Source organism: Stylophora pistillata, chromosome 11 (genome assembly GCF_964205215.1).
Source record: "Stylophora pistillata chromosome 11, jaStyPist1.2, whole genome shotgun sequence".
NCBI classification, from domain to species: Eukaryota; Metazoa; Cnidaria; class Anthozoa; order Scleractinia; family Pocilloporidae; genus Stylophora; species Stylophora pistillata.
Genome location: NC_142529.1, coordinates 1,528,930 through 1,553,745, shown reverse-complemented (window position 1 = coordinate 1,553,745; position 24,816 = coordinate 1,528,930). Strand labels below are relative to the sequence as shown.

Here is a 24,816-nt window from a genome sequence, read left to right as displayed (position 1 = left end):
CCTACTCACTTCGCTGTAAAATGTGGAACAAATCCAAGAAGCCTTCCCAAAAATCCAAGCCCAGAAAGGTCCATCAGCTTGCCGACAGCGATGACCCAAGTTACTCATCTGAAGAAGAAATCTTGTCTGTGTCCTCTCAAAATGCTGTCAATACCATGGAAATGTCCGAATTCAAGAGTAAAATATTCACGTACTTTGCAATCGAAGATTTGTTATTGAAGATGCAAGTTGATTCCAGAGCTTCGTGTGATGTGTTACCTCGGAAATTCCTGCTGAAAGGTACTGTGGTTGACACAACCGAAGTAAAATTAACCACCTACTCTAAAGCTAACTTAAAGGTACAGGGTGTGGCAAAAATTCAGTTGCGTAACTCAAAAAAATCAGAAGAAATACTGTGTTCCGTTTGTGGTCATCAATGAAGACTACACTCCACTTCTTGGGGCTACATCAGCCCAGCAAATGGGATTGATCACCGTTCAGCACGAAAACATCCTAAATGTTACTGAGACAGTGGTTAAAAGTGCCTGTCAGGGTCTAACCATGGAGGAAGTTACTACTTCTTACAGTGATGTACTCAAAGGCTTAGGATGTATGGAAGGAGCTCTTCACCTGGAAGTAGATATGACTGTTGCACCTGCAATTATGCCCCCTCGCCGCGTGCCTCTAATGTTGAAGGATAGGCTGTAAGATGAGTTGACTCGCCTGGAGAAAGCAAGTGTAATAGTTAAGGAAGACGAACCAACCAACTGGGTGTCTAGTCTAGTTGTTACAGAAAAACCAAATGGCAGGCTCAGAGTATGCATTGACCCTCAGCATCTCAACAAGGCCCTGAAAAGAAGTCACTACCCGCTACTAGTCATTGAAGACATACTGCTGGAATTAACCAATGTTAAAGTGTTTTCCAAAGCAGACCTTAAAGATGGCTTTTTGCAAATACAGTTAGATGAAGAATCCAGTAAGTTAACGACATTCCAAACTCCATGGGGCCGATACAGATACCTGCGAATGCCTTTTGGAATTTCTCCCGCACCAGAATACTTTCAGAGAAAACTGGATCAGAATTTAGAAGGCGTGAATGGAATATACAAGATTGCAGATGACATCCTTATTACAGGCCGTGGTACGAGCATTGACGAAGCTGTGAAAGATCATGATACTAATTTGGTGAGGCTGTTGGACAGCTGCAGGGAGAGAAACTTGAAGCTTAACCGAGAGAAGCTACAACTGAAGTGTTCAGAAACCCCCTTCATTGGTCATGTTCTTACACGTGAAGGAGTGAAACCTGACCCAAGGAAAGTCAATGCCATACTGAAAATGGACAGACCAAACGATGTAGCTGCAGTTAGATGACTTGTAGGCCTAGTGAATTACCTGTCCAAGTTTCTAAACCAGCTCTCAGAACTTTCTGAGCCACTAAGAAGATTAACCCACAAGGATGTTGAATGGAGTTGGTCAGCAGCACAAGAAGAAGCGTTTCAAAGTATCAAGCATGCTGTCACTTCAGCTCCAGTCCTGAGATATTTTAATTCTGCTGAACCTGTGGAAGGCCAGGGAGATGCATCCTCCAGTGGTATTGGATTTGTATTAATGCAGAATGGGCAACCTGTATCATACTCGAGTAGAGCTCTCACAGCCAGTGAGAAGAACTATTCCCAAATAGAGAAAAAATTACTAGCCCAAGTATTTGGAGTGGAGCATAACCATCACTTCGTTTATGGTAAAAGAGTCGTTCTGTGGTCTGACCATAAGCCATGGGAGACTATCTGCAAGAAACCCTTAGCATCAGCACCGAAACGACTTCAGTGCTTACTCTTGAGACTACAACAATACGATTTAGAGATTCGTTACAAGCCAGGTCCTGAAATGTATTCAGCAGATACTTTGTCCCAAGCCTATCTGTCAACCACCAATCACTCCCCGACTGAAAAAGAGGTTGAGTGTGTCCATGCTGTCGATTTCTTAGCCATCTCAGAACTACAACTTGCAGAGATCCAGCAAGAAACAGCAGCCGACCCCGTCCTACAGTCCCTCACACAAGTTATCCTAAAGGGCTGGCCAGAGAAGAAAGATGATCTGCCAATGGAACTTCACCCCTACTTTGATGTCCGAGATGAACTGACAGCCCAGGATGGAGTTCTCTTCAAAGGTCTTCAATGCCTGATTCCATCAAGTCTCAGACTTAAAATCCGTGAACGTTTACATGGTGCACACTCTGGTATTGAAAGGTGCCTTCGCAGAGCTCGAGAAGTTGTCTATTGGCCGGGAATGCCTGCTGAAATTAAAGATTACATCTCCAAGTGTGAGATTTGTGCCAGCTACAAGAGAGAACAGCCCAAAGAACCACTAATCTCTCATGAGATCCCAAGCCGTCCCTGGGAAACAGTTGGAGTTGACATCTTTCATTTTGACAATGGAGATTATCTCTGCACTGTGGATTACTACTCAAGCTACTTTGAGATCGACCCACTCAAAGACAAGACTGCCAGAGAAATCATTCATACCCTAAAAGAACACTTCTCGAGGCATGGGATTCCCATTAAGCTGATGAGTGACAATGGTCCACCATTCAACTCCCATGATTTCCAGCCATTTGCGACCAATTATGACATGGAACACTGATACCAACCACCAGTTAACTACTAAAGCCCAAGATAGTGGAAGAGGTCCCAGATAAACTCTTCAGAAGGAAACAGTTGCAAGCAAAATACTACAATACTAGTGCTAAAGAACTACCACCCCTAAACATTGGAGATGTTGTGCGTGTCAAGCCAACAGATAAGTCTGACCAATGGTACAAGGCGCGAGTAGAAAAGGAAGTGGATGTGAGATCATATGATGTGAGAACTGAGGATGGTCGACTTTTTAGAAGAAATAGGAGACATCTCAGAAGCAGCAAAGAACCAGTAGGTTCTAGTAACAGTAACAACCCTGTGACCCCCAGCATACCAGATATAACGCCCATTGCATCACTCCTTCCTAATGAACCAGTGCCAGGAACCTTACAGGAATTTGAGGAATCTCCACTTCCCAAAAGGCCCACAGAAACAGGACAACCTAACTCAGGTCCTAATCCTGCAGATGTTTCAACATCGTCTATGCCTTTAAAGCCAGTGGGTTTACCAGTTACTCGCAGTGGTCGGACCTCCAGACCACCTAGCCATTTGAAAGACTTTGTTGTATCTAAGTGATTTTGACTAAGCTGTTACTAAAGACATTGTTAGAAAGACACTGCATTTAGAGCTTTTGGTTACATTATCGTTAAGTGCTTAGCTACTTGTTCGTTCCTGTTACGAAGTGATTACTCTCTTTTCTTAAAACAAGGAAGGGTGTGACGATATTGCATTGTCTTAGCGTCCAATCAGATTTCAGTACTTACACGTGCGCGCCAACTTGTTTTGTCTCTCTCTGGTTTTCCTCGCCATGGCCGCTTGTAAGTTGTTTGTGAGTTCACAATGTTCTAATTAAACGAGTTGAAGTTTGAGAACGTGAGCCAATTCTTTATAACACATTGGAGAGCCCGCAAAAATAATTACAGCGGTTTTAGTTCATCGACTCACTTCGAAAACATTGCGAAGGCATGCCTTTACAAGAAATACGCAAAAGAAAGCTGGGGAACAATTCTTTCGAATTTTATTCCTTCTTTCCTGTGGAACCAGAAAAACAACTCCCTCTCAGCAACCGCCTCCCGGTTAGCTCAATGGATAGAGCGCTGGACTGTTGTGCGGGAGGTCGAGGGTTCGAACCCCGGCCGGACCAACACTCAGGGTCTTAAAATAATTGAGAAGAATTTGCTGCCTTTCTATAACATCAAGAAATGGTTAGATATTCTAGTCTTCTCGGATAGGGACGAATAAATGGAGGTCCCGTCTCCTGCAGGGTTGGGGTAGGAGACGTTAATTTCCCCCTCACGAGATTACTGTGTGATGGATGTCCTCCCCTGGGGTGGGATGGGTGGGATATTGGGCGCACTTAATTTGGAGCCTCGCTCTGTTGTGCGACCCGCGCCACACTCTGGTGAAAGTGATTAAATACCAAATTAGCCACATTTGTTGAGTCATTGACGTCACTTCCGTTCTCGACCCAGTTTCTTCTTCTTCGCACGGAGTTTTGTAGTTCGAAGAATGGTGGCCATTTAGATTGTGCATATACAGGGAAAATAATATTACTTCTTGATGGAGTTTTGCCTTAAGATTTGGCAAATTTCTTACTTAGGGTAAGTACTTTCAACCTCTGAGGAGAAAAGAAAAGGTGCAATTTTGGTCCTAGTAGCACTTTAACTAAATAAATGCAAAGGTGTCAGTATGGTATACCTCTTTTCAGTGAGCAGCTTTGAGAAAATTAATTTTATTTGAGGAACTGTACAGTAGTACTTAAATGGTAACTGCTACTGACACAAGCTGCTGCTATTTTTGCAAGCAGGGAAGAGAAGTGGAGAGGGAGGCCTGCCAAAGAGTAACAAGAACTACAGAACCAGTCAAAATCCCACATTCATAACAAACTCTTAAGGTGGCTCATACCGGTTTTCATCTTTCTGATGGTTTGTCACTTTGAAAGAATACAACAGAAAGACTGACCAAGGCCAGTTGAACACTTTTACGGGGTTGAATTACCTAATCATTGGTTATCCAAAAATAAGTGTCATTTCGTCACTAGCAGTTTCCATGGCAATGCTTTCATAGGCTTATTCAGACGCATTTTTTAGCTTGTGGCTTAAATAATTCGAAAACTAACCCGGTGACCCCCTGATTTTTTTCAGTGATTGCTTTTGGCACTTGAAAAGGAAAATGCACAGAGATTTTTAAAAAATTATACGGAGCGGAATTTCAGAAAATCTACAAAAAAGGCAATTTTCACACATCGCAAATTTCCTTCCGTAATTATTTTCTAGTTTTTTTTTTTCTGATGATTCCTTTCGACATTATTATGATATTGGAACAATAAAAAGAAGGGGTCACTGGACTTGTTTTCATGGAATAGCTTTTGTAAGTTTAGCAAATTCCACGTGCATTCTCGCGCATTTAAAAATCTGGATTCTACAAGATCGACATTTGCTCATGATCTGTTTTAGCTACCACTGACAATTGCATGTGCTCGCGCAAGCACCTACGATCTGATGTTTACAGACGTTTACTGCTAAGAAAATCATTAAACAGCCGTCAAAGACAGCCTCCCGTGCTCATCTTAAAAATCCTACACATGACTTCTGGCTATATCATATTATTTTCCTTGAAGTTTCAAAGTCTTCTTCCACTTCAGGTAGATTATCCTTCACTTGACTTCTTTTTTCGCTGTCGCAAGATTTCATATCAGTTGAATATTTCTTTTAAATGTGAAGTGAAGCAACCTTTACTCCTCCAAAACTCGTCTTCTTTATCTTAGTTTCTATCTCCTGCATTCACAGTAGCCACTCAACACATCAAATACAAGCTCTTAGGTAAACTTCTCACAAAAGTAGAAAAAATTCCACATGCTGCCATCTTTGTTTTGAATTTTCATCTTTTGATCTCGCGCTTCTTTCACATGTTTCTCTCACGCATGTCACGCAAGAGTGACCTGTTCACCGCGCAAGGAAACTGGTACGAGCCACCTTAACATACAATACCTGACAATTGCCAAACGATATCATCCTTCCTGTTTAGAAAAAAAAATCGCGCTTGTTTTGACATCTTACCCTGAGGTTGATATCCCTGATGAACAACTCCACTGTTATATATTGAACTGGCCCCAACAAATGGATAATGACCATGTTCAGTAGATGGATGTCTGTTCTGAACTGCCATGGATTAGATATCAAAGATACCAATTAGATACTTGGTATTATAATTATCTTATTACAATATTTCTGCTCCTGGAATTTCTGGTCTTGCCATAAAAGTGAAGCCATAAAATCATTAGATACTCCACAATAAATGACAAAAGGTATAAACAGTGCAGTAGCCAATAAAAGGCTAGTTATCAGTCACTATTTTACTGCACATAATTCTTAAAACAAAGATTCCAATCTACAATTGCATGCTTGGTTGCCAAGACTTTGACTAGGAGTGAGGCTAAAGGTGACCATATCAGAGGGTCCCCAATAGGTTTTTTGGGATCCGGGATTTGGTTTATATGAAGGCCGGGATTCGAGATTTTGAAAGAAAAGAGGGACGAGATTCGGGATTGTATTTATGACCGGGACACGGGATTTGGTGATTTTAACAGGCGGGAATGGGGAAATGTTGCTTTAAAGAAACCGAGATTTGGGAATTTCAGAGTCTGAAATATGCAAAGAAAATCAAGCTGAAGCTGTCATCTTGGCTAGCTAGCTCATCTTATTAACGTTGGAAATGGTCGGAAATAGCCAAACAATGACCTAGTTGACAACCACGTTTTCCACAACCCTATCACGCTGCTCTGTGACCCCTATGGTGATCTGTGGTCTATTTTCGTGAACCTTGGACACCTTGGCCATAATGAGAATCCAATTTGACAATGTCTTTGTGACCTTTGTTATTTGTTGACCGTGATATTTCTATTGTCAAGTTTATACAGATGCTGATCGGTGCATGTGGGATATTCAACGCGAGGGAGACTTGCTAAGTTATCGTTTGCGTAGTTTAACGCACCCTAGCGATGTTGGTTAACATTAACAATGATGTTGTCGATGTTATTAGCTGCGTAGCTTTGTTTTATGAGAAGGGGAAGAGTGGAAATTCGTTCTTTCTAAGGAGAAATTTCGGCCACAACTTTCACGGAAGGAGAAAACATTAAAGTCCGTCTGGGAAACAGTTAGGTAAGTTCTGTTTCTTGCCTTTACTAATTTAGTCTTTTGCAACTATTACATTGCGAATGAAGACAATGAATTGCGAGAACTCTGACAGTGAAAAATGACGCTTTTTTATGGTCTATTAATATCAGTAATGAGTAAAGGGCAATTTCATGTAGCATCATGTTGCCATCACGTTTCCAGACAAACCAATGACCTCATGGTAACCAAACATTTCACTGCAGACCATGCTTGTTTGTTTCTGTTTAATTTTGAGGGTTTTTCTTTAATTGATTGTTGTTTTCTTCTAAATACAGCCGTTTCTAATAATCCTTCCGGCATTCGCTATTGAAAGGTTCTAAGTTGTGCGTTTTGATTTGTTAAACGTCCCCAGTAGCCGAAACTGACAAGAGGTGGCCCTTTTTGCAGGCTATAAATAGTGTTGGATTATGCAAGAAACTTTGGAAATGCAGCCACAGAAGGTATCAAGAGAACGACCCATTGGGCGGCGATCTATTTTACAAATCCAAAGTCTTGGTATCCTGTGCCCAAACGCGCAATGTTTCTGTCGGTCATGCCTGTTATACAACCCTAGCCAGCTGTACCAATGACACCACATTGTGTACAAGTTATGAGGGACTGGGCACAAACGTTTGGTGCTGCAGTGCGTGGGCGCTCTGTCAGACAAGAGACAACAATGGCAAGAGCCGGAACCCTGCCTTCCTACCTCTACCAGAGAGAGGTGCAACAGGGTGAGTCAGTCTCCTGTGAACGCTTCAGGGAACAACGGAGAAACGAAGCTGAAGAAGCAGACGAGGAAGACGGCATACTGGAGTATGATTCAAGCAGTAGCAAAGATTTGTATGACGAGTCTACTAATAATGAAGATGCCGACGATGATGTTGGTGGAATTCCATCGTTGGATCGCGAGGTGACTTTTTTGCTTGAAACGGTCTCTAGCTCTTCACTTCAATGGCAGAATTATAGATTTATTGTAGCGAATTGGTAAAGAAGCTCCAAGATGATAGCAATCATCAAATAAAACATTTCACATTAATTTAGCCACAGGTGACCAAAGCATACTATAAGAGTTTGTATGAATTTAAAATCTAAACTCTGTTTTTCCTTTGAAAGCTTGAATACAGTGACGCGTACTCTTTATACGCGTCAAAATCGCTCAAATGGCTTACAGAAGCATTTCAGCAACATAAAAAGGACACCACTTAGAGAGGTTCGAACTTTATCGTAGCTTTTCAAAGGAAAACAGAAATTGTTTTCGTTCCAAATTGAAATCCATACAGGCTCTTATTTCAACCTCTTATAGTACGCTTTGGTTACCGGTGATTACAGCATTTTGAGCCGGAACATGTAGCACTGGTTAAACTGGGGTCGAAAAGAATATATATTTCAGTATCTGTTGAGCACAATTGTACTCGATTTTATGGAATTTCCAGCTGATCGTTGCCATGGCTGAAAATTGTGAATGAGCAAACTGTCTTCTCAGTTGCGATTGACGGTGACTTGCCATGTGTGTAGTTAACAGTGAGTTTGCCGTGGTACGTCGTGATCATATGTACCCTTAATGCTCTTCATTGATCGCTATCATCTCCAAGAGACACTTTTTTCAGGGACCGAAGTGATCCGGGGGACAGGTGTTATCCAACAAATGAGGCAAAACAGAAAAAAAGAAAAATAAACCCCAAAAAAACCAGCTATAAAAACCATAAAAATGACTCATTGACTGACGAAACTCGTTTAAAACCAGTCATGAAAAACAAATTAACTAGATCATCGTTTTAGTGCAGAGAGATACAGCTAATTCAACGTAATAGTAAGTGCTTGGGTCTGCTGTGAGGGAATCTGAAACAGAACTGCAAGGATAATTTTGCTGAGGTAAGAAATTAAGAAAATATGACCGGGAGCAGGATTAGCCGGTAAAAGCCGTCGGGATCTCGGGATTGAGGGAAAATTCCGGTCGGGATGGCGGGATTGAAGAACCCTATTGGGGACCCTCCATATCATTATACAAATGTTGCTGCTTTTCAAATGTAAGTTACTTTTAGTTGTCATCATGCTAACTAGATACTGATCTCTATCTCAACAAGGTCACCTTTAGCCTCACTCCAAATCAAAGGCTCGGCAATTAAGTACCCAACTGTAAAATAGCCTATAACCACAAATTTTCTGCACTCACTTCTGCACTCACTCTGCACTCCCTGGTTACTCAGATTTGCAAAGGCTGTTGGAAGATTCCCTTGACTAGAATCCACTGCTAAAAAAGCAAGCAAGTGATAACTAGTGGATCGTTTTGATGTCAAAGAGTATCACAACTTCGATTCATAACTGCTCTGTGTGATGGAGTGGGTTGAAACACCTTATGAAGTTTTGAGCCCTTAAAATAATGTAAGGGTGACAAAAGGGTATACCTTGTATCAGTAAGCAGCTTTAAGAAAACCTTCCTTGAGGAAACTGTCAGTAGTTCTCTCTAGTTATTGCTACACTAACTACTGCCATGCTAGTAAGCAAGGCAAAGGAGAAGAGAGGGAAGCCTAGAAAGAGCAAATAGAACTACAGAACCCAGTCAAAGTCCAACACTCTTCACAAGTTCCTAATATACAGTAGCTAGCAAATGCTCATTATGTTATTATTATCATCCTCACTATTTGGTGAAAAAATTCCCAGTTATTTTTCAATCTTACCCTGAGGATGACATCCTTGATGAACAGGTCCTCTGTAATGTGTTGAACTAGCTCCAGCATACAGATTCTGACCATGTTCAAAAGATAGATGTCTGTTCTGACCTGATATGGATAAGAAACCAAACACCATGAAACTGTAGTAATAAAACTCATCAAGGGTACTGTACATACATTATGACTAACAAGTTACACAGAGCCCTATAAAGGCCACCTATTAGCTATTATTACTCCACTTAATTCTTAAAAAAAAATTATCACAAATTTCTTGTACTTACTCTGAGGGAAGGTTTGGCTTCCCTGATTATTTGGATTTACAAAGGCTGCAGGATGATTCCCCTGACTGTAATTCACTGCTACAGGAGCAGGCAAGCTATAGCTAGAGAAACCTTTTGATGTAAAAGCAAAACACAAGTTTAATCCACAACTGCTCTGTGAAATAAAGGGGGTTCAAACACCTTAAAAGATGTCAAGTGAAAGCTTCCATTTTAAGTGATGCAGAGGTGTCAATAGGGTATGCATCTTCTTCGGAAGCGAAACGTAAAATCCAAACAGACACTTTAATTCCAACACGGAAAACTGTAGACTTGCGGTAAACAACAACAACTGTTAAACAAAATGCCAATCGATAAAACTGAAAAACTTTCAACTCTTCTCTAAGAAAATTGCACACATCAGAAACAAAAAGGTCCGTGTGATTTGCTTACAATATTATTAAACTACGTGATTCCAAAGCACACACATGCGAGTTGCGCTCACACAAGTTCTTTAACATCTTCTTAACACCTCTTGTCAGTGATGAGCTCTAAGAAAACCTTTTTGGAGGAAACTGTTACAGTAGTAGTAGAAAGGGAGGCATCGAAAGAGTAACTAGAACTACAGTACCCAGTTACAGTGGGGGTTACTGGTAATTGCTATTATACCAACTGCTGCCATGTTCACAAGCTAGGCAGAGGAGTAGAAAGGGAGGCCTTGAAAGAGTAACTAGAACTACAGTACCCAGTAAGAATCCAACACTCTTCACAAACTCATAACATACAGTATGTAGCTGGCACATGCTTAACAATATCATCCTCACTGTTTGGTAAAAAGTTCCCAGTTGTTTTGTCATCTTACCATGGGGATGACATTCCTGATGAACAAATCCTCCATAATCTGTTGAACTGGCTCCAGCATATGGATTCTGACCATGTCCAGAAGGTGGACGTCTGTTCTGGCCTGATATGGATAAGAAACCGAAAATGCCATTTAGACACTTAATGTCATAATTATCTTATTACATTACTTACAGTGTTGTATGTGTATGGACTTTGCAATCTCACCATGATAGTATAGTAAAAAAAGTCATTAAATGAGCGAGAGCATGAGAGCTACAACAACTTTGTATTTGAGTGGAAAACAACCAGAGACTTTATTACCCTGACCATGATGCATAGCGCACCATAACATCTCCCTTTCTCCTTTTTTTATTTTTTTTTTTCATTGGAACAGGATAAATACAACTCTAGCAGTAGCAACAAAATGTATGAAAAGTGAACAGGGGTTCTGTAGCACTCTCAGGCTGTAAGACTAGCAAATGTGACAAGTGCTGGATCTCACAGCATACTAGTACAGCAGCCAGTTAAAAGAAAATGAATAATAAACCAATAAAGTCTAAAAGAAAAATAGAAAAAGAATTTGAAGAATGTTGTAATATGTCTATGTCATCACTGCATGTTCTGTTCAACATGACTGAAAGGGGGAAACAGGCAGTTCACAAGTCAAGGCGTATACTGGGTTTAGACGCCCGTCCTGATCTGGTCTTGGTCAGAGTTCCTTCCTTCGGACTTGATTGGATGTGTAACCTATTAAAAGAGTGTGTTGCAGTTCCTGTAGGGTTCAACTCCATTGGGGATGGTGGGGTGGCTTCAGAGAGCAGAGCTTTCTGAGGTGATGCTGCTAGTGATGTAGGGACTGTTTTATCAGGAGTTGCCCGAGTTGAGTTGGTATTGATGGTACGGCTTCGTCCTTTGGACGAAGATGTTGGCGGAACAGGCTTGGGTTGTTTTGAAGGGTAGTCAACCGTAATTGTGGGTGGTGTTTTGGCAGATAATTGTTTCATCCAGGAGCGTGGGATTAGGGCCTCTGGGGGTGGGGGTGCAGCTGGACACAGGTGGCACCGGTTTCTTCTTGTTGGCCCTGTGAGGGTCTCAATAATGTAAGACTGGGGAGCTGGTATTGCAGCGACAAGCCCATAAAGCCAAGGGCCTGACTTGTGGTTTGGCATAGACAAAGTCCCTGATTCCAAATGAGGGTAGTTTGGTGTTTGCCATCATATCATAGTGTTGTTTGGCCTTTGCATGTTTTGCTGCAATAGCATCCTGGACAGATGCTGCGGTGTTGTCATTTGGCAGTAAGAGGGCTTGGGAGACTGGGAGTGGTCCACGGATGTGTCACCCCATGCTTCTTTGGGCTGGGCTCATGATGTGTCCTGCCTGGGGGGTATTGTGATAGGTGAGGAGGGTTTCTTGTAGATGGCGGGGTCCTGACTTCTTTAGAATCCACTTCACTATCTTGATGGGGGCTCCTGCTTTGCCGTTTCCTTTTGGCCAATAGGGGGAGTTGGTAATGTGTTGAATTTGGTATTTTCCACAAAGTGCTTTGAACTCAATTGCAGTGAATTGAGGTCCATTGTCGGTTAAGAGTGTTTCAGGGACTCCATGATGAGTGAAGTGGGCCTCTGTTTTGGACACAATAGAGCTGGCCAGAGTGTTTTCGACCTCATCGACCTCGATAAAGTCGAGTAGTGCTCTGCAGTAATAAGGTACGTGTGCGACTCAAACATGCAGAGCTCTTAGCTTACGAACTGCCAGGTATACTGTGAGATGGGGTGGCTCTTCATGGGTTCTCTCGAATTCTGTGTTTGAAATTGGGCACATATCCCACACAATTGGCAAGCATTCCGTATGTCGCTCCACTGGCCGGGCCAGAATATGATATCTTGACAGTGTCCTATGATTGACTTTGGGCCAAAGTGTGCAACATGTGCCTTCTGAAGCACATAGTTCCTTTTAGCCAATGGAATGACTACTTGCTTTCCCTTATAGATGATCCCATCATGGGTGATGGGTTCATTGCAATAAAAACCAAAATGGGTGGAGGCTTTGGGGAAGGTTAGAATTCTCTGTGGGCCAGCCTAGGATTATGGTATTGCTTAGGGCGGACAAAGTAGGATCATTTGCTGAGGAGGTTTTGATATCGTCAAGTGTTTGGGAGGTGATCTGTGGGTCTTCCACGTGGTTGTCAAGGTCAGCCCTGAAGACCGCAAAATTGGTTTGCTTAGAGTCATTAGTGGTGGGAAGTGCGGCTCTGGAGAGTGTATCAGCTATGAGGAGTGACATGCCTTTCTTGTATGTTACTTCAATGTTGTACTGTTGGAGGCGCATCATCATTGAAAGTTAATTTCGGCGGCTTGCTGTTGGCCATGCGCTTCATGTTCGATGAGTGCGAGTGTGCTTTTGAGTAACTGAATGGAGTTGCGGTTTGCCGGTTTTCCCAGGTTGCATTGGCAGTCTTTTGAGCGCGAGGTTTGTTTGTTTGTTTGTTTGTTTATCTGATCCTGACACCAGGTTAGGTTCCTCGAGCAGGAGCAAGAGAGCTACAACAACTGCATATTTGAGTGGAAAACAACCAGAGACTTTATTACCCTGACCATGATGCATAGCGCACCATAACAAATGCACCCTACATGCAGTATATGACAAAATATTTAAGAAAAACTTCCTTGAGGAAACTGTAGTATGTTCTGGCAATTGCTACAGTTACTACCACCATGTCTACAAGCAAGGCAAACAAGTGGAGAAGGAGGATTGGAACTGGTACCTAGGACTGCAGAGCCCACTCAAAACACATGGTACAATAGATAGATACTATCCTCTCTGTATGGTGGAAAAATTCCCAGTTATGTTCCAATCTTATCCTGAGGATAACTTCTCTGTACAAGTCCTCTGTCATATAATGCACTGGCTCCAACAAATGAATTCTGACGATGTTCAGAAGATGGATATCTGTTTTGGCCTGCCATGGATTAACTACCAAACATACCAATTTTACAATTTTTTTACGTTTTAAATTACAGCACATTTTTCGAGAATGTAACATTTTCTGATCACAACATTTAATTTAACTGAAATCCTAAAAAAAAAAAATAAATGACTAGCTTTCACAAAATTCTATTACAATTTACTTTATTCTCACTTGAACTTTTTGTTAAGTATCCTAAATAACATTGAATTTATTTGTTGCACTTAATACTCACTCTGAGTGTAACTTCTTTGATCAACGAGTTTGTCTTGAGATACAGTGACAGTAGGATGAGGAGACTGCACACATTCCATAGTTGACTGTGGCGAGCGACCAATAGAGGGGCCTTCTGCAGCTGTAAAAGGCAATTTGAATGATTTCAGTAGACTCCCCTAAGTTAACTCAACTGGTAAAAGCCAGCTCATAGGTACATGGTTCTAGCATAAAATTTTGGACCAATGGTGATCTTTGTAGGGCTTACAAGGTTTGGAACAATTTTGAAATGAATTGGTCTCTCAATACTATGATTATATCCTGATATTATTGTACCTTTATGGGGAGCAACATGAGACAATCCTTTTCTAAGTTGTTTGGGAGGCTGATCAGCTACAAAGATGGAGGTTGGCCTCTTATCTCTGATTGGAAAGATTGATCCCCTTCCTAATGAACCCAAATAAGCAACGAAAGAAGAATGCATTAATTTTCAATTACATTCACAAAGCTTGAGGATAAGACAAGATTCTGTTAAGCTTTAAGTACTATTGAGTGATTAGTATTAATCAAAAGCAACTGCATTTTCTGTTCTTGTGCTTTTTTGCCTTCACCTAAAACATAAAATTAACACATAAACTTTTATTTTCTTAAAGATAAAATTAATTTTTATTGAATGAAAACAAATTTTGTTAAAAAAAATTAAAGGAGATTAGCTTACCAAATGTGAGTTTGTACATCCTTTCTACAAGACTTCTACAAGGCTCCTCCCAGCTATACTTCTTAAGATAGTTTGCACGAAGAAGCCTTGCATCTTTTAGTCGCGCTTCCCTCTTTTTCTGACATACTTTCTTGATTTCTCTGGCCCAGTCTTTAGGATCATCAGAGTCTACCACGCAGTGGGAGGCTAGAGGCACTTCCTTCAGAGCTTCTCCAAGTCCCGAATTGCCACTGACAAGTATGGGTAGACCAGCAGATAATGCTTCAAGAGCTGTTATTCCAAATCCTTCAGTCCTGGATGGCATTATTGCAAGATCCACTTCACAGAATAAGTTGGCTAGGACTTCTCTGCTATCATTAAAGCTACGAACAATAAGCTGATTGCGACTAATGCCATGGCGGAGCAACTTTGCTGCCATTTCATCTCCCTTTCCTCCAGGTGGGCATATAAACCTAAGTTTACAGGATTCACCTTTCAGCTCAGCAATTGCTTCAGCAGCTATGTCGTACCCCTTGACATTGAAATCTTCATGGCTGTCACCACTTCCAATAACAAGAACACAGAATGTTCTTCTTTCTTCAGTGGCTTGTTCTACTTCCAAAAACTCTGAGAAAATGCTTGGAGTAAGGTCAAAAACATTTTGTTGTTGTTTACCAAGACAAAGGTAACGCTTGTAAACATCTGCCAGCTTGGGTCCAATGGTAACTACTTGATCAGCCATCTTACAAAGTTCAATTTCTGTCTGCTGCATTTGTTCACCTTCTGAAATGTTTTTGTACATTCCATCTTCTTCAGGAGCAGAGTGAACAACTTGAATCCATTTGCAGTGACTGTAAATTGAATTTCTCTTCATAAGTGCAATTAGTCGGCCAAGGTGGACTCCATGACCAATGACACAGTCCATTGTATGGTTTCTGGGAGGAGATGACAAGCAATAAATGGGCTCTAAACCAGGAACTCTACCTGCTTCAATGAGTTTCACATTGTGACTTTCTGCACTGCTCCTGTCCTCTTCACTGCATTTTGGTAGTAAGACACTAACATCGACATTAGAGTGTTTAGCTAACTGGATGGCTAGCTCTCGGGTGATAGTTGACACGTCTCCATCAGTTGATGATTTCCACTCACTACTCAGAAAAGTGACTTTCAGTGTCCTGTTTTCCTGGCCTTCCTGTGATGTAGAGGCTACACTAGGAGTAGTGGAATCCTACAACAACAAAACAAGAATGCTATTGAGAATAAGAGGTAAACCAGTAATAAATCACAATTATGGATGTTCACATTCTTAAGTAAACTTATAGTCAAGTTTTATCTTATGCCACAAAGTTGGTTACAAGTAGATTGAGACATAATTATTTAAGCCAGGAGAATATTAAGTTGCTTTAGAGATCTACATTGTCACTGCAATATTACTCACTGATAACAACCATTACAGTTGTATAGACCATGCCCAAAATAGCATTCTTTTTTTCTTGTTTTTCACTTAGTACGGATGATTAACGTACTATTAAAATTAAGCCGACTTGATCAGACTTGTCTAAGTTCTGCTGTTCTTGCCCATTATAAACCTAAAAATTCTATCTTTCTTTTATTTGTTTATCTACATCTATGCAAAGGAATTATAAATTTAGGAAAATATTGGTTGAAAAAGAAGATAAAACAAATAGGTCTTATGGCTGAGTAATAAACCTTCCAAAGCCGTGACGAGTTGTCTGTACCGAGTACTGAGGTATTAAGGTACTAACGTACTAAGCAAATTCAGAACAAGTTGTGATGAGTTGTCGTACCAAGTACTAAGGTACTAACGTACTTAGCAAATTCAGAACAAGCCGTGATGAGTTGTCTGTACCGAGAACTAAGGTACTAACGTACTAACGCACTAAGCAAATTCAGAACAAACCGTGATGAGTTGTCTGTACCGAGTACTAAGGTACTAATGTACATTACTGCATTAAAAATAAGGTCCACACCACAAAAACACAAACCCCAATGGTTATCAATATACTCCTTTTTTCACAGACTAAATCAAATGTTCAATTTTATGGTAGATATGAAAAGAACGAGTTGTAGTTAGTACGCTAGTACGTAGGTATTCATGCTTGCTCGAGAGGTTTAGTTAGTACGCTAGTACGTAGGTATTCCCGCTCGTTCGAGAGTTGTAGTTAGTACGCTAGTACGTAGGTATTCATGCTTGCTCGCGAGAGGTTTAGTACTGTTAGTACTGTAGTACTGTTAGTACTGTAGTACTGATGAAAGCTGTTAGTACGGTAGTACTGATGAATAAGCAAAAATCTACAGAAAAGCATTCCTATAATGGGCAGCATATACAGTTGTAAGGAAAGTAAAAATTATGTTCAAAAGGTATTCCTTTTCAACTCACTTTGAAATTGGTACATGCAGTTTCATAGATGACATTTAGGAGATAAAATAATGATGTGGATGAATGTTTGTCAAAGTGTAGGGTTGGTATTTGTAATAGTGTACATTTTTCACCATTCCTCTTACTACCTTGTGTAGTCTTGACATCACAGAGAGCTTTTAAATTTGAAAGATTAAGCTGAAAAAAAAATTAAAAAAGTGAGTACAAAGTCCAGTAAATCTTTTTATTTCCTCTCACAAATGTTGTTGCGACCGCTTAATTTAATTTGGTGTTGAAAAATATATCTCAACAGTCAATACTTGAGAGGAATGATATCCTTTTAAAAACAGACAGTTAACAACAACACTTAATGATACTAAAACATACCAATAGTAAATCATTTGAACACAACCCTCTGCATACATCCTGAACTTAGAAAGGGTGTCAACTGAAGACTCAGACTGCCTAAAAATCAAATTAAGAAATGTTAATGATATTTAATTTATTGTGGGAAGTGAGGAGATTGAGAGAAGTGTTAATAGCCCTAAACAACCTGAGACACTGATTGATTTAAACCCCACTGCTCAAATTCCTTTGGTCCTTATTGTTAACACCAATCATAGTCAGAAAGCTATATTTTTTTACCTTCTCAGCAATTTTCTTGGATAATACTGGAGGGATGAAGTTAGAATTTGGACAAGATAGGACACATTATCAATGGAAGAGCAACTGTTATCACATTCATCAGATCATTAATATTTTGGAATTAAATCTAGTTTGAAATAGGGGAGGTAAATTTGCTGAAAACCTGAGTGTGGTTGCAAGCCTTGTCCTATAGTGCTTTTAATTAGAATTCTAGTTAGTGCACCAATTTTTTTTTTTTTTCACTTTATAGATGTTTTGTAGAAAAAGATATGGTGTTGGTTTTAATTTTCCGTTCTTTTTCAGGCCACTTGGCAGACAGGATATTGTTTAATTAAAATAAATGCTTCAATTTCTTTCAAAGTTCAAGTCCATTTCAATTTCTAGATGGAAACATCAACATTGAAAACATCAAACCTCAAGAAAGTGTAGATGAAAAAATCAAGCTACATCAGGAAAAGGACTGACACTGCTTGAGGCTCATGTGTGAGAAAGCATTCCTGCTGCTGGGCGTTGATAAAACCAGGACCGGATTGGATTGGATTGGATTGGATTGACAAAAATCAGGACCGGATTGGATTGGATTGGATTGACAAAAACCGGGACTGGATCAGACCGGATTAACAACAACCTGGATCAGATTGTGTCAGATTGACAAAACCTGGACCGAATGTGAAAAAAATCAGATCGCCATAAATTTCCCACCAAAATAGTCATGTAACATCTTATGATCAAGTTTTGGCATAGAAATAAGACTACCTTTTTTCGCAGCTCAGTGAAGCAAAGTTGTAATGGTTCTTTTTCGTGTAAGACATTCCACAGGTTCCCCCAGCTCACTACACTATAGGTATAGTTGTGTTGAAGACAATCACAGACAAAATTGTGCACTGAAGACGTTTTTAATCTGGTGCGCAATCTTCTGTTAGTCGGTACAGCTGTAAATTATATAAAGCAGAAAGCTAGAGACTCGAAACTGAAGTAAATATTGAATTACAAAAAAAATAACAACACAAAAGCGACAACTCGCATATTTTTGGGCACCTCCAGGCTTAAATAAAATGTCAACATCAAAGGGCAAAAGATGATCGAAGAAACAAATTTTCGCCTGTAGAGACACACAAAACAGCACACAACACAAATTTTTGAGCACATGGTAGCAAAAATCACGTGATGCGCACTAGGGGGATAGGAGGGGCAAACTGTCCCTAACAAGTTGTTTCACCTAAGCAAGCATAAAGAACTACAGAAAACAGATGAGGTAAGTTCACATACGTTATTATTTTAAAAACTATAGATAATTGTGACCTCTCACGGGAAAATGTTTCGAATGGTTAGCCGTTTTTAAATGGATAGCCGTTCACCAGATGTTCATCAGCCATTTGAATAGATTGGCATGCCATTTGAATGCCTCAAGCTATCCGTTCTTGAATATTCATCATCTGTTCGAACCGTTCGAGCTATCCGTTTAAGAAACTTTGTCATCCGTTCGAACGCCTCTAGTTATCCGTTCTTGAATATTCATAATCCGTTTAAATGCCTCCAGCTATCCGTTCTTGAATATTCACCATACGTTCAAAGGGTTCGAGCTATCAGTTCAAGAAAATTCATCAGCCGTTCACTTGGCACTTTGGCAACAATAGTAGGAACATTTTTGGTGTGATCGCAATCCGTATCTTCTCTTGTTGAATTCGCCATTTTGTGATTGTGTGAAATGGCAGTAATTGACACAAGTTGTTAGCAGTTACCAAGGCAATGCATTTTTGATGGACAGACAGGGAAGCTGGGATTATGGAACTTTAAACCTGAATTGAAGTTGAGAAGTATCGAATCGTATGCTTTTTGTGTGCAAGTTCCTTGGTTGTACCTTATCTTAATCAGTCGAATTCAATAATAAAAATATTAGTTATAATCCATTTGAATGAACCGAAAGCGAGGTCAAGTTATTCAAACGATCGCGTTTTGACTCGTTTCAAGTGATCTTTTCACAGATTGTGTCAAATACCTCGCGTAACTTAACACCGCATCACCCAACACGTGACGCTTTCATGAAATAATCCTTTGCTTTGGCTCAAGACGAGAGCTTGGGACGCCTGTGTCGGCATTCGTTTTCACGAAACCATCAATTCAAATAATTTCTACAGGTGCTCACTTGTTCGACTGCTTAGCTGTTTATCCATTCGATCTCATCTGTGAGGCTCATCTCAGTGTTCGAAAAATTAGCCGTTCATCCATTCGATAATTTTCATTAGCCGTTCATCCATTCAACCTAATCTGTTCGAAAATTTTAATTGGCCGTTCATCCATTCGACCTCATCCGTTTGAAAATTTTAATTAGCCATTCATCCATTCGACCTCATCTATTCGAAAATTTTCACTAGCCATTCATCCGTTTGACCTCATCCGTTCGAAAATTTTATTTAGCCGTTCATCCATTCACAGTATCTGTTTCAAACGGCTTTCCTAGCCATTTGTCACCCGTTCGCTTGCCATTCTGTTCACTGTTCAAATGGCTACCGTTAGGAACGTTTTCACGTGAGAGGTCACAATTATACCATAAGAAACGCATTTGTAGCCTTGCACACTGCATGTAGTTTTTTTAAATTTATTTCAACATTATCATAAATTAATGACCCATCATTGTAAACAGTTGCCAAAAAGCCTTTTAAGGAGCAATTATTAAAGATTATCATTATCATAACAAACGTTTTGATAGAACGCTATTACGGACTCCATACACTGTCTTATAGAGTGCTCAAAATCGATGGTTGACACGGTAATGTAACACCGCTTTTCGCAACAACACTGTCACAATACGCCACTTGCATTGTAACACAACACCACTTTCCCGTCACGGTCACACCTGCTAACATTTCGTATTGTGAGCTTGAGAACGTCTGTGGATATTCATTTTCAACTACAATCAGTTATGGACAAATTGTAGCGGCCTCAGTTGACCAGCACTTGCTTCGCAGGTGTCGTTACCTCTGATAGAAAACTTAAACATCAAGCACCTGTAACTCCCGTGAGGCTTGGCGCTCACACTGTGCATGGCAAGAAAAACAGTCACCATGTTTGACATGTTTCTCTTAAAGTGCACCTAAACCCAAAATTTTTTTTTCGCTTAACGATATAAGCTTATTTTTTGGAGTATTTCTGTGCAAAAATTTTTTAATTTGCTCAAATCTTTAATTTTCTATGCCCAGTCAAAATATGGAAAATCGGCCGCCATCTTGCCCCACGACCGAGTTTAAAGAAGAATGGCTCTAGCGGGTAATGTGACGTCAAATCGAGAACACGAAAGTCTGCATCTCACACATTTTCACTTGTTTGGGAAGATTATCGTCGATATTGTCCGCAATATGCTGACTAGGTGTGTTGTATGAAGAATGTATGAAGCGCGATGCCCTCTTGCAAATTTCGCATGTTGCTACCACAGGCAGCCCAAGCTCACTACGAGAAAAGCGGACGTGACTCTTACCGTGTTGCGTAACGTTTTATATTTATAAAGGTTTGTATGGGATGTTATCGGTTTGCCTTAAAAGAGAGAAAAAAATGTCTTGTTTTGAAATATAATGGGCTCACTTTATTGCCTTGTTGTTTTCTTTGTTGATTCCGAACGTCTCAGGCCATTTTGAAGCGTTTTCGGCGAGTTAGCGCTATGTTGGTGTTCAACTGCTAAAAGAAAGACAAGGCCGGAAACCTATTTTAGAAGCGTCCGTCGCCCGAAGCGAATAATTCCGCCAAAAAATTTCCACCAGTCTCGATTCCTCCAGAAAATCAAAGCAGAGATGTTGCAGTTCCATTTTCCATTCACTCGATTCACAATTCCTCCCCCAGATCTTTCACTAGCGATACTTTTATCTCCAGATCGATAGGCTTTCCCATTTCGAATTTGGCTGGTTGAAACGACCACTGTCCCTTCGCCGATCGCACAGTATGTTGGGTAACAAAAATAAGCCCGGCGAGGGTAGCCAGCGGCCTGCAGTCCAAAAACAAACCCGTTAGCTCCCCTGGTCCCCTCGAGAGGTTTTGTCAAGACCGCATTGTTTTGATCGACCAATCAACATCGAATGAAAATGCGTTTACTAATTTAAATATCTCAGTGGAAACCCGAGATCGATCGCCATGTGCACGTTCCTGAGTGTCAAGCTATGAACGAAACCTGCGGCGAAATTCCAGGGGAGCTAACGGGTTTGTTTTTGGACTGCAGGCCGCTGGCTACCCTCGCCGGGCTTATTTTTGTTACCCAACATACTGTGCGATCGGCGAAGGGACAGTGGTCGTTTCAACCAGCCAAATTCGAAATGGGAAAGCCTATCGATCTGGAGATAAAAGTATCGCTAGTGAAAGATCTGGGGGAGGAATTGTGAATCGAGTGAATGGAAAATGGAACTGCAACATCTCTGCTTTGATTTTCTGGAGGAATCGAGACTGGTGGAAATTTTTTGGCGGAATTATTCGCTTCGGGCGACGGACGCTTCTAAAATAGGTTTCCGGCCTTGTCTTTCTTTTAGCAGTTGAACACCAACATAGCGCTAACTCGCCGAAAACGCTTCAAAATGGCCTGAGACGTTCGGAATCAACAAAGAAAACAACAAGGCAATAAAGTGAGCCCATTATATTTCAAAACAAGACATTTTTTTCTCTCTTTTAAGGCAAACCGATAACATCCCATACAAACCTTTATAAATATAAAACGTTACGCAACACGGTAAGAGTCACGTCCGCTTTTCTTGTAGTGAGCTTGGGCTGCCTGTGTTGCTACATCCTTCTACAACACACTTAGTCGGCATATTTTCGGACAATTATCGACTACAACCTTCCCAAACAAGTGAAAATGTGTGAAATGCAGACTTTCGTGTTCTCGATTTGACGTCACATTACCCACTAGAGCCATTCCTCTTTAAACTCGGTCGTGGGGCAAGATGGCGGCCGATTTTCCGTATTTTGACTGGGCATAGAAAATTGAAGATTTGAGCAAATAAAAAAATTTTTGCGCAGAAATACTCAAAAAAATAAGCTTACTTCGTTAAGCGAAAAAATTTTTTTGGGTGTAGGTGCACTTTAAAGCTGCAGAACTTGTATGGAATTCTGGATATTTTCCAAGTTTACTGGCGGACAGCTCCAATAAATTATGAGGTACGTTCTTTCACTAAAATTGATTGAATTTGTTTTTAATTCTACAACCTGTATTCACTGTTCATTTCGTTTTTATGGTATAACACCTCATGATCCAATTTTTTTGGATCCGGTCCGGGTTTTGTCAATTGGATGTAATCCGATCCAGGTTTTGTTAACCCAATCTGATCCAGTCCAGGTCTTGTCAATCCGATCCGATCCAGTCTGGATTTTGTCAACACCCCCCACTGCCAGTTGCGTCTAATTCCACTTTTAGTAATTCCAAGATCTGATTGTTAATTCTCCCCTCTAGCTGCGACACATTTCCTTATAGATTAGTTGTGAGAATTTGCTGTTAGATCAGGATAACTTCTACTTGATAAGTTAAAGAGAAGAAACAGAGAAAAGGCTTGCAACTTGGTTAACAGCATACCTACAACTTAATGACTGAGTGACTCATCAGCATCTTTGGGTCACCTTAAAAACATGTTAATACAATTTGCATATTCACAAGTTAAAAATGCAATGCAGACTTGGATAAGCCATTTCAAATTAACTTTGGCCTCTTTTTAAAAAACGAGGTCTAGTGCTTAACCATTCTTGGGAAAATGAGTTTAATTTACATGTGAATGATAACCTATTATCATATGCAAGGATGAGCACCAGGACTCGCTTTGAAAAAGAGGCTAAAGGTAAGGCATATTTCTCCAATCCGGGACCTTACTTAGATATCTGTGAAACTGATCCATCGAATTATCTCCGATGCAACTGAACGATCGAAATTCCACTATCCGTTACTAACGACGAAAAATCCTTCGATTAAGAGAATAAGTGGACCGAAACCAACTCTTCTTCGCTTTTTGTTACCATTCAGCTCATAACACCTCACCGTTGTTAACAGACAGTGCAGGTAGCGACAACACGCACATCAAGTTTTGACGTAATTTAGATTGAAAACTTTTAACAAAATTAGATACATTCCTAACTTAGTGGGCTTCTCCTGAAGAAATGTTCTTAAGTTGGCAAAAAGAAGAGCTATAAGCGAGTTTCCAGACGACGCAAACGCAAGCCCTACTCTGCACATTCGTGAGGTCTCAGATTACAAATTGATGACCATTTGCATGTTTCCTCACTACAACCTTGGACATAACGTGAAGGAACAGTTAATCATTTAGAAATAACCAGAAAAACTTTAAATCTGAAAAGTGGCATTGAACGGTCCCCGAAACGATGGAAAGTCGTAATTCCCTAATCGCATACCTTTGATCACTCGGGCACATGTGGATTGTTGCTACATACAGGTTTCCATGGCTAAAAGCCTCTAAAAGTTATGACCACAACCTTGTGGATGAACCAATCACTCGAAGACATGATTACAAGCTAAAGAACTAAGAAACTCAACCCATGATTGATGCAAAAGCTCCCGTGCTTAAAAGTCTACTCCATCGAAGACCACTTTTCCGCATCAAGTAGGAAGTTTGAAGCTGCGTAGTAACTTCTCTTGGTCACATGATTTAAGTTGCCAACGATGTGTGGACAATGGACTACGGGACGGTGGATTAGAAAGTATGTCGGATAATCCCTGGAGGGTTAAAGGGGTACGATTTTGGAATGCGGTTAAATGAATGGCTTAGAATGCCAACACTCATCCAAGAATGTTCCAATCATTAATACTGAGAATTGCTCATGAAATTGGGAGTAATAATTTGGTTATCTGCTAATTTGCATGTGGGTAATTTGAAGCCCATGTCCTGATTGGCTACCTGAGCAAGCAAGATGGGTGCATCTTGCCCGCTCTGAATTAGCCATTTTGATCTCGCACAAGATAACCCCTGTGTGGAACAGCATGGAGCAAACCTACAAAGTTTCATAGTTTTTCTAATATTGTAAGCAACAGAGAAGCAAAAAGTAGCAGAAGACAGTCAAATTTAAAGGAAACATAAACAACTCTTGAAGGTTTATTGAGCTACAAACACAGTTGGCTTTCTTTCCTGGCTCTTGAAATAAATCAGCAATTCTTGATTCTTATAATAAAAAGAAATCTTTTTCCCATATAATAAATCCTTACTGGACCAAGCTTGTTTGGTTAAGATAGCAGATGATTAGCCTCCTCCTTTTTTTATGTTTTTATGGACCTCAACTTTGTCTCAGTTGACAAAAAAGCAAAAACATAACTCAGCCAATATCCAGTTATCTTGACCTCCCAATTGTTCAATAACTCATATATATTAAACTGTTCCTGGAAGGTGGTAAATTTATTTTT

At 40.4% G+C, this 24,816-nt stretch overlaps 1 protein-coding gene across 16 annotated transcripts in view; it reads right to left on the bottom strand.

Moving 5' to 3' along the window:
* The window catches only part of LOC111320180 (uncharacterized), a 37,483-nt gene extending 13,330 nt beyond the window's left edge, over positions 1–24,153 (bottom strand). For 4 of the 16 annotated variants that reach the window (XM_088738706.1, XM_088738709.1, XM_088738710.1 and 1 more), the window contains exons 1-11: positions 23,814–24,153; positions 17,181–17,258; positions 16,943–16,991; positions 14,435–15,641; positions 14,053–14,163; positions 13,739–13,858; positions 10,558–10,659; positions 9,720–9,830; positions 9,445–9,546; positions 8,940–9,017; positions 5,672–5,773 (exon numbers count right to left, since the gene is read on the bottom strand). In XM_088738706.1, coding sequence (XP_088594832.1) covers positions 5,672–5,773; positions 8,940–9,017; positions 9,445–9,546; positions 9,720–9,830; positions 10,558–10,659; positions 13,739–13,858; positions 14,053–14,163; positions 14,435–15,641; positions 16,943–16,960 — 1,951 coding nt within the window. In that variant the 5' untranslated portion in view covers positions 16,961–16,991; positions 17,181–17,258; positions 23,814–24,153. Of the gene's footprint in view, positions 1–5,671; positions 5,774–8,939; positions 9,018–9,444; positions 9,547–9,719; positions 9,831–10,557; positions 10,660–13,738; positions 13,859–14,052; positions 14,164–14,434; positions 15,642–16,942; positions 16,992–17,180; positions 17,259–17,852; positions 18,097–18,194; positions 18,371–23,813 lie in introns of all 16 variants that reach the window. The other 12 variants (XM_088738722.1, XM_088738723.1, XM_088738708.1 and 9 more) reach the window with 11 other exon arrangements.
* Between the last annotated feature and the right edge of the window lie 663 nt (positions 24,154–24,816).